The sequence below is a fragment of the Protomyctophum bolini genome (genome assembly GCF_963924005.1).
Source record: "Protomyctophum bolini genome assembly, chromosome: 21".
In the NCBI taxonomy this organism is placed as follows: domain Eukaryota; kingdom Metazoa; phylum Chordata; class Actinopteri; order Myctophiformes; family Myctophidae; genus Protomyctophum; species Protomyctophum bolini.
The window spans coordinates 16,119,835-16,130,048 of record NC_137882.1 but is presented as its reverse complement, the minus strand read 5'-3'; the positions used below and the strand labels follow the sequence as shown (position 1 = coordinate 16,130,048).

The window sequence follows — 10,214 nt, the reverse complement described above, 5'->3', positions numbered from 1 at the left end:
TGCCCCCCAGCCAAGTTTCCGTGCCTACACAATGCAACTGTAATGTGATCTGATGTTCTGCCCCCTCCCCCCCCTCCCTCTCTGTCATTACCCCCCCCCCCCCCAAATTATGCCTCCCCCCTATCCTTTTTCTTTTCTTTTCTGAAGATGCAAGTAGGCCGGGCGCTTGCGACCAGCAGCAATAACTTTGGTCTGACTGATGTATTTATATGTGTTTCAAGCCTTATGACCTGCTGTAAAACCTTTTGCCCTTCGGGGACACTAATAAACAACCTTGAACCTTGAACCTTGTACTGCAACACATTCCTTGACCTTGGCACAGAACATAATGTATTGGTAAAATCATCTAACATGATTATGTAATATTGAATTATGGAAAGTAGGCTTTCCAAACTTCCAAACGGTGCATCGCTATGAGCATTCAGAACGCAGTTGCAGCTGCATGGTGAGGGTTCATCAATGATTAAACTATACTTAACTCTAGTCTATGTGATTTCATTAAACCATTGCTAAAGAGAAGACAGCTTCCTGAAACTAACAAAAGATACAAACCACTAGGTGGAGCTAAAGCTACTCCCTTCAGTCAGTGGTCTCTTTCTAGTTCTGCACATTCTGTGTTGATGAAAGATTCACTATAGTTTCAATGACAAAACATTCTTAATTTCCTAATCGATAGTACGTACGCACGTGATGCTGCATAAGAAAGCCGGGTTCAATATCTCTCTATCAATTACTGACAGACCGGCACCGACCTGAGCGACCTCTAGTTTTTATATTCACCGATCCTCTAACATCTCTGCCTCATCACCCAGTTCCTCTTCATTGTTTATAACCTTTGAATTATTAGGATAAATGCTTCTAGTGTTCTCAACCAATAGGCTACGTTGCATAGTTATTTAGTTTAGAACAATAGCCTTTGTAGTTCTGAATTGATTTTTCATTGCCTAGTGTTGTTTGCATCATTCATTTACCGATTCTCAAGTCTTCCTTGTGCAAAATAATGAACATTATGGGAATCTGACTGTTGTCCAGGGGCGTGCACAGATAGATACAAGGTAGTAGTATGGGAATCTGAGTATCTGACTGGCTACAGCTGGTTACATGTCAAGTTGTCCAGGGGCACAGATGGACACAAGGGATATAGTTACACCTGCCCTTTTGCCCTCTGGACAGCAATGTGCACTTTTGAAAGTTTGTTTTTTTGTATAGTTTCTTTCTTTGTACAGTGTACACCATACAGTATGTGGACCATGGTGACATCGACCGATAATTCTGTATTAAAAGCTGCTAATATATTATTTATGCCCAAATATCTATAAATCTCACGGCGGCGGTTCCACGCACCGCACAAGGTGCTCTTTTTTCACTTAAACACCTGCCACTCAAAATGTCTGTTTAGCCAAACACCTGCATGCCACTGTAACATTTGGATTACATTTGAGACTCGAAGTTATAAGGTATCACACAAATCACAAACACAGATCAAAACGCTGATGGTACATTCAGCAGTGGTGGGGAAAGTACTGTATATACTCACATTTTTATGGGTAAAAGTATCAATAGGCTGTAGAAACGCAAAACACAAAAATTTACTTGAGCAAAAGTACAAAAGTATTGGGATCAAAACATACATAAAGTTAGTAGGCTACCAAAAATGAACGTAGGACTTTACTCATCATGCAAAAGTTATCAAAATGTATTCGAAATCTTTTGAAATTTGCAGATCCGTGTAGATTGGCTTTCAAATAGACAAACGTTAGTTGGGCTGAAACGGCTGTAATAATTAAAATCTAATAATTTCAAATAATTATAGCCTAGTGGAGTAAAAAGTAGGCCTACAAAATGCATGTCCCTGAGGTGTAGTGGAGTAGTATTGAAATGTGGAATACTCCAGTAAAGTAAAATACCTCACAATGTACTTACTATAAGTATAGCCTACAGTACTTGAGGACTTATACTTTACACCACTGCAGATAAGTCAATATGGAAATACAATATTTTCATTAATTTCAATATTATGGTATTAGGAATTATGAAGGGATTGTATGTCTACACTGTAATGTAGGCTCATTCATCATTGATCATTCATTTTTGTCCTCAAGTGAATGGACTATTGCATAGTTTTTGTTGTTGCAAAAAACAGACGCATGAAGAGACAATAATTCACATTTGGACACAACTGTATATTTAAACTGTTGATATTTGGCTTTTTTTAATGTTGTATCAAAATCACAAAAAAACAAAACAAAAAAACTAATATGTTTGTATAAATGAAAGCTGGTTTAACTCTTTTATGACTTCATTTCATGCCTTGGGATTTGGCAGAACTCCAGATGTCGTCGCCTTCTCTCTGCACCAACAGATTGCCATCGTCTGTCAAGTGCATGCGACACATGTTGGGCTTGTCCTTGCAGCAGTTGGCTTGCCACCTGGGTTCTCCGTCTTTGTTGTACATGACCAGGTTGCAGTCTGCCTGCATGCACAGGCGGTGGACATCAGAGCCGTACGTGTCTGATGACCACATGGGCTTCCAGCCGTAGATGACAAAGTTACCGTCCTCCTGTATAGAGGGACACAGTCACTGCGTCTTTAAATCACTGCATGGTTCAATCACATACTGTATAGGACCACAATGGAAACAATTAAGTCCCCAGGACTTATTTTGTGTTATCCTTTTAGTCTAAATGTCTGACTGTACCTTGCGCTGTTTTCTGACTAATAAAGTATGCAATCAATCAATCTCGATCAATCAATCACTTTACCATTAAATCACTGCACGATTAAGAAACTTTACCATTAAATCACTGCATGTTTAAGTTAAGTTAAGTTACAAGTTTGTATAGGAAGGGGGCGTGTCTGATCAAAATGAATCTAAATAAATACTGAATCAAGCAACTTCAAATGTCAAACTGGGGTGAAACACAAAAGTCAGAGTAGACGTTATAATGACCCCAAAACAGTGAAATATCCCTTTAAATCACCTTACTGTACTGTAGCGTTAACAAAGTGGGACCACAGCCAATTTGACCCACTATTTTACATACAAAAAAAGAAAAAAAAGAAAAAGAAAACTTACTGTATATCAAGCTACTAACCTGAAAGATTGCTTTCCATTCCCGGTTGTTGGAAATGAGGTAGTCTCCCTTGCGGAGCTCATCATTTTTGGACAAGTAGTTTCTGCTCATGATTCTGTATGAAAAGACAAACATTTTGCAGCATTCATCCATCATTTACAAATCTGCTGAACTTTCTATGGCAATTCAACTGTGTCTTACCAGGAATAATGATACTCAATCAACGTCCCTTTTTATATATCATTTTTTACTCATAAGTTATCAATCACAATTTTGTTATTATTATATATAGAGTTTTCATTTATGAACCAGTTTAAACAGAAAAGTTTCCAGTACTTACATGCTTTGAAGTCTTTCACCAGGCGGAGAGCTGAAAGAAGTGAGAAACTAGATCCATGGACCTCTGTTTAAGTAATCTGGGATAGGACAGGGGGTGGGCAAAAGGGAGTGGGGCGTTGAGGATGATGTGCCAAATTTCTTCAGTACACAAGGTTCTTTCTTGTTCTAGCTGATTCATTTAATCACTACTTATGTGTTCAGCCAGTAACTCATTTTAGTATAATACTGCTTTATTGTATGTTTCAGCCCTGTTCAAATTGTCTGTAAGACAAGCTCAGTTCCTTAGTCAAGTAGGGTTATGGTTTAATATAACAAAAACTAGATAAAGTGCCCCTCGGCACAGGTCTCCACCAGGGCAGGTCAGGCTGTGGCCTCTTGGTGGCGCTATAATAGGCCAATGTGAAAAGGGTGCGATTTCTTCTTACATCTTGGATGGCAATTGGATGATTTGAGGCATTATGTTCCAAAAATGTGTTTAGCAAAAGTCCACCTGTTGGTCGTGCTATAACAGGCCAATGTGAAAAGGGTGGGATATATTCCTCAGCAGTAGGAAAGTCCATGAAAGATTTCACGTAAATTGCACGCTGCGTTCATGATTTGAGGCATTTTGTTCCAAAAATGTGTTCCACCTGTTGGTGGCGCTATAACAGGCCAATGTGAAAAGGGTGGGATATATTCCTCAGCCTAGTAGGAAAGTCTGTGAAAGATTTCACGTAAATTGCACGCTGCGTTTGTTCAAAACGGGCAAATCCCGCAAACTTTGAAAGCCAATGTTAGCCAATTAGGATGGAATATGAAATATCGGACAGATCCGGCTTGAACACATGACTATAGAGATAGTGTGTAACGATTTGCGAGATTTTGCGGTGACAGAATCTGAAGGAGTAAAAAAAGGTTCATCGTTGGCATCCAGGGAGTGTGTGTGCAAAGTTTGGCATCGACCGTGTTAATTTAACAGTGCCAGAGATTAGCTGTAGACAAGGCAAGAGGGATACGATGGACCCTGCATTCCACCATTGAAGACCTTGACTTTGCGGATGACCTCGCTCTTATGTCACATACACACACACATATCCAGGAAAAAACAGACCGACTCCAGCACTATGGCCAACAAGTCGGACTGATCGTTAACATCAATAAAACCAAAATCATGCCCATTAACACCAGTACACCAACACATATAACAATAGAGGAGCAGGTATTGGAGAATACAAATAACTTCACATACCTTGGAAGCATCATTCACCACGATGGGGGAGCTAGTAAAGACATTCAAAACCGGATCAACAAAGCATACACAATTATGGGAGTCACAGGGCCCGGGGTCAAACTGTCTACTTTCCAATATAACATGGTAAAATATGTGACTCTACTGGCTCGCAGACTGATACTGTTGAATTGGAAACAAGCACAGGTTCCAACTCACACTTCACTGATGAAAGATGTTATGCATTACTTACAATTGGAAAAGATTAAGTTTGAATTGAGAGGGAGTGAAGATAGGTTCTACCAGACATGGCAACCCTTCATTGACTATTTTAATAGGTGCACGCTAACCCCTCCTACACAATAGCACAATAGAAAATTGGAAAGAAAGAAAAGGAACTGAAAGAAAAGGAACTGAATGTTTTTTCTTTATTTTATTTTTTATTATTTAAAAAAGAATGTCTAACTTACTTAATTCACAACATGTTGGAAGTTTGAGAGCAAGAATGTCTGTCCTGTTGTCTGTTTTGTTTGTCTGTTCACACTTGTCATTGTTTAACTGTTTTTTGTTTTTTCATGTTTATCACACTTATGTTTTTTTGTTATACTGTATGTGGAACATTTACATTGCCTGTTATTTTTTTCATTTTTATTTAACTGAATTACTTATCATTATCTAATCTGAAATTGTCGAACAAAAATGCCTAATAAAAACAGTATTAAAAAAAAAACAAAGCATACACAACCTTCATAAGACTTAAGCAAATCTGGAAATCAAAGCAATACAGCACAAAAACAAAACTCCGGATCTACCAAAGCTGCGTACTCTCAACACTACTGTACGGCGCAGAATGCTGGAAAACAACAGAAAATGACATCCATAAACTATCCACCTTCCACACATCATGCCTGCGTAAGATCCTGCACATATTCTGGCCCAAGACCATCTCAAACAATAACCTCCTCAACATCACCCAACAAGACAACATGCACAGCATAATCAACAAACGCAGGTGGACCTGGATTGGCCATGTGCTCAGAATGGACATCAATGCAATCCCAAGAGTCGCATTACACTGGACCCCAGAAGGAAAGCGAAAGAAAGGCAGGCCCAAAACGACATGGCGTAGGACGATTGAGAAGGAGCTCCAGCTACAACATCAGAGCTGGGGGACCATAGAGAAGATGGCCAAAGACAGATGCAAGTGGAGGAACTTTGTTGCTGCCCTATGCGCCAGCCGGCGTAATGGGGATAAGTAAAAGTAAAAAAAGAGATTAGCTGTACAGTGTACACAGATGGACGGAAACACAGACACACGGAGACACACATGGACGGGGTGCAAAACATACTCTCTTCCTGGAGACAATAAATCATAGCTTTTGGGAAACAGTCATTCATGTTGGTAATTATATGGATCATCATATATGTTCAGGGCAGCGGTGGCCTAAGGCTTAGAGGAGCGCCTTTGTTGCCGAAAGGTTGCCAGTTCGATTCCCCAGACGGGCAGGAAAACACAGCTGAAGTGCCCTTGAGCAAGGCACTGAACCCCCAACTGCTCCAGTGGAGCTGCAGCTGCTTATAGTGGCCAACAGTATAAGACTGAGGTTGTACTATTTTACAATTTAGGCATTTAGCAGACGCTCTTAATCCAGAGCGATTTACATTAAGCAATAACAAAAGTATGGCATATCACATAATAAAAAAGTAGTTATCATGAATCATGTATAAACTAAGAACGTAACAGTGGAGTATCTATGTAAACTACGGTATACATACTATACTATATTATATATTATGCATGTGTACTATAAAGTGCTATGACTACATAAAATGCAATTCTAGTGCTGTCTACATAACAAGCTGTAAGTCTGTTCAAAATACTATCCAAGTCTACATAAAGTGCTATCTAAGGGGCTAGGCTAGGGCAAGTGCTACGGGCCATGGTGGAGTCTGAAGAGGTGGGTTTTCAGACTATGGCGTTGTACTGGTCAGCTCCCAGGTTTTAACGTGTCTCTGTATAACTGTGTGTTTCTATGTGCAGGGCGTTGCTGAAAATGAGCACTTGTGCTCAGCTACTACCCTGGGTAGATTTTTTTTTGTCAAAATCCATGTATCTCAATGTGTTGGTTGGGCATCCTGTAGAAGAGGATGTTTGGCTGGGCATACTGCCAGGCCCAATGGACCTGATGGGATGTGTGTGTGTACTGTGAAAGTGTCAAATGAACCAGAAAAAAAAATTGACCCGTAAATATCCATTTGTTGCAGGCATAATTATCAGTAACTTAGTTACATGCATGGTACCATCTGACCCATAAATCAGTAGCTCTCAAACGTTTCTGTGCCAAGGACCGCCATCAAAAAAGGTTTTGTGCCAGAGACCCCAGAAGGGGTTTTCCAAACCTTTGATATTTTTCAAATATATATAAAAAAAATAAGCTGATCTTAAATCTCGCTTGTAGATGATCTGCTACTTTTGAATAGCCAACATTTAAATGTGTATGTAAGTAGTTAAAATGATTGTGATGCTGTATTAACTAATTTTGTTGTGCAGCCCCTGGATCCAGGGCAAACATCACATTTCTCTTTTGGGTCTTGATCTAAAAGTTTAGGGAACCACTGCTTTATAGAGCAGGCTACAGTTTCACACTCTTATTTATTTGACAACTGACCAGAGAAGAATCCCTCACTTCTGACAATGTGTTAATGTTGAATGGACTATTTATTGATTGATTCATTGGTTAATTTAATTGACTTATTGATTTATCAGTGAAAAGAACAGACACTACACCACATTTGGACACAACTGTATATTTTAATCAATTGCATCAAGATGTTAAAAGGACCACACGTTCTTATAGTATAGTGACAAAGATTCACTTCGTTTGGGATTAAACATATTTGGATATAATGCCTTCTGGCATATGTTTAAGGCGTACACACACACACACACACACACACACACACACACACACACAATATGGTTGAGATTGTTAAAAAATTGTAAAAAAACACTATCAAAATGACCACGTTTGTATTTTTTATGAATGCCCGTTTTCATGACTTCATTTCATGCCTTGGGATTTGGCAGAACTCCAGATGTCGTCGCCTTCTCTCTGCACCAACAGATTGCCTTCGTCCGTCAAGTGCATGCGACACATGTTGCATTTGTCCTTGTTGGAGTTGGTGTGCCACTTGGGTTTGTCATCCTTGTTGTACATAACCAGGTTGCAGTCTGCCTGCATGCACAGGCGGTGGACACCAGAGCCGGCCGTGTCTGATGACCACATGGGCTTCCAGCCGTAGATGACAAAGTTACCGTCCTCCTGTATAGAGGGACACAGTCACTGCGTCTTTAAATCACTGCATGGTTCAAACATAGATTAGATTTAGATTAGATTTGTCGGAAACACCTGTCCTTGGTTCTGGTGACTGATATTGTCCTTCTAAAAGGTGAGCCGTGCAATCAAGCAAATGGGGTGCTCACAAAAGCTTGAGTAGTAGTATACTCCAAAGATTTGAAATTTGGAAGTGAAATGTCCCTTTAAATCACTTTACCATTACATCACTTTATCATCACATCACTCCATTAAGAAAATCACTTGACCATCAACTGATCATTGCCACACCAAGCAAACACATTGTGACCACTATACCAGTAAGCATTTAATGTATTAAAAACAATACACACATTTTCTTATTAAAACTGCATCCATAACGTATCTCAAGTTACTAACCTGAAAGACTGCTTTCCATTCCCGGTTGTTGGAAATGAGGAAGTCTCCCTTGCGGAGCTCATCATTTTTGGACAGGTAGTTTCTGCTCATGATTCTGAATGAAAAGACAAAAATTTGCAGCATGATTGTACACTAATTGACCAAAAAAACACATCAGAGATCAAATCACAGATCAACAGAACAATTCAACCTAATCTCGCACCATTTTATATTCAATCAATGCCCTTTTATCATTTTTTGGTTGTAGACAACTATCTCACCACATATCATTTGTGACTCATAAAAGTTATCAATCACAATTCATACCTCAATTAGCAATTACAAAATATTTCAAAAGGGGATGTCATTATATAGAATTCTTCAATCTTCAATTCCTCAGTAAAAAATAAATACAGAGAAGTTTGTCAATACTTACAGGCTTTGAAGTATTTCTGCAGGCAGACAGAGTGCAACAGAGCTGGAAGGAGTGAGATACAGACCCCTGTTTTTATCATCTGGTATGGAGAGGGGTGGGTCAATGAATGTACTCCCTTTTGCACTTTGTGCCAATCATTCACATCAGTCACAGGATCTGAGCAACCAAGTATGACATTCAACATTCAACGGGTTCTCAATTTGGGACTCGGGAGTTCCCTTTTTAGGGTCAACGTGTGCATTTTGCAGGTAAGGGGCAGCCAGAAACACACATGAAAGCAGATACCCTGTTCCCCAGTCGTCGTCTCCCGCAGTTATTCTGATTTTACTTCTACACTGATGGGCTTCTCCACTGCCATTGTGTGCTTGCCACCACAAAGACCAAACCCCAGACAACTTGGACAATATAAATAGACCTAGTTTGAATGGAAGTGGAACACAGTGTTGGCTGGTGTACACAGTAATTAGAGTATTATGCTTTCTTTGACCATTCATTTGGCCATGTGCATGTGACTGCATGTTTGTGTTTGTGCGTGCGTGCATGTGCACTGTGCGTGTGTGTGTCTGCGAAAATGTGCATGCACATGTACAGTGCATGTACATGCAAAGTGCATGTGCATGTATGTGAATGCAGGTGTGTGCGTTACTGTGGGGGATAATACTGCTATTGATGATTTCTAGTTCTGTGGACTGTTACACAGTTCCCATGGAGTCACAGTGCAGTGAGTGCGCAGCCCTCCCGAGCTCTGTCTGCACACAGGAACTTGAAGACAAAAGCAGCAAATATCTGCCTCAGCGTAGTTATGTAACGTCCATAACTGAGAGCAGGTGTTTATAGACAGTAGAGACTAAACAGTCACATATTTTCAGCATCGCTGAAGTGTATTGTATCAAATTAGGGCTTGGGAGCATAATGAGTGCATTTTGTTTTGTTTGCAGGCTACACTTCTTTCACAAAGCATTGGTTACATAAGCTCTCTCACTGGGACCATATTCTGGACTGGTCTGGTTTGGCAGCAGCTGGGCCGAGCGTGCAAACAAGCCAACCGAAGTTCCCCCTGTTCCTTCACGGTCCCATTGAAAATGCATTCCCACAGAGGAGCGCTATCAAGGATTAGAGGTTGACCATGTGAATATCAAGTGTCCTGCCGTTCACTCCTCTGCAGAAAGCCTGCAGCTCTGCCCTGCACCCAAATGAGGGGTAGCGATGATGAGTAACCACAAGAATGCAGCCAATAAAAGGAGGCTGGGATTGAAGCCGAGACCCCCTCAAGTGTTCACTGTTCAAGGAAGGTCTTCACACAATGCAGGATTTATATTACATCAATGGTGCAGCGATGACATTATGTAGTAATGTTGCACTTGCCTGCATTAGATTCTGACTTTTATACTGTTGTAGATTGTTATATTGTTTACACAGGAGAGCAGAATATGTTCCACAAACAA

At 40.2% G+C, this 10,214-nt stretch overlaps 2 protein-coding genes across 2 annotated transcripts; both read right to left on the bottom strand.

The window, feature by feature from the left end:
* Positions 1–2,182: 2,182 nt before the first annotated feature.
* LOC308336721 (B-type lectin plumieribetin-like) lies at positions 2,183–3,466 on the bottom strand. The gene is made up of 3 exons (XM_080794234.1): positions 3,415–3,466; positions 3,096–3,189; positions 2,183–2,560 (listed from the first exon to the last, which is right to left on the bottom strand). Exons 2-3 carry the CDS (start codon positions 3,183–3,185, stop codon positions 2,300–2,302), a joined length of 351 nt encoding a protein of 116 aa, XP_080650360.1. The 5' UTR covers positions 3,186–3,189; positions 3,415–3,466; the 3' UTR covers positions 2,183–2,299.
* Positions 3,467–7,412: 3,946 nt separating this feature from the next.
* On the bottom strand, positions 7,413–9,931 carry LOC308336684 (B-type lectin plumieribetin-like). Its single transcript, XM_080794177.1, has 3 exons — positions 8,770–9,931; positions 8,355–8,448; positions 7,413–7,943 (listed from the first exon to the last, which is right to left on the bottom strand). Exons 2-3 carry the CDS (start codon positions 8,442–8,444, stop codon positions 7,683–7,685), a joined length of 351 nt encoding a protein of 116 aa, XP_080650303.1. The 5' UTR covers positions 8,445–8,448; positions 8,770–9,931; the 3' UTR covers positions 7,413–7,682.
* Between the last annotated feature and the right edge of the window lie 283 nt (positions 9,932–10,214).

Excerpts from the sequence above, each read along its gene's own strand:
- LOC308336721 (XM_080794234.1), bottom strand. The coding sequence starts at position 3,185 with ATGAGCAGAAACTACTTGTCCAAAAATGATGAGCTCCGCAAGGGAGAC. Across the intron at positions 2,561-3,095 it reads AATGGAAAGCAATCTTTCAG|GAGGACGGTAACTTTGTCAT; the intron begins GTTAGTAGCTTG and ends CCCTCTATACAG.
- LOC308336684 (XM_080794177.1), bottom strand. The coding sequence starts at position 8,444 with ATGAGCAGAAACTACCTGTCCAAAAATGATGAGCTCCGCAAGGGAGAC. Across the intron at positions 7,944-8,354 it reads AATGGAAAGCAGTCTTTCAG|GAGGACGGTAACTTTGTCAT; the intron begins GTTAGTAACTTG and ends CCCTCTATACAG.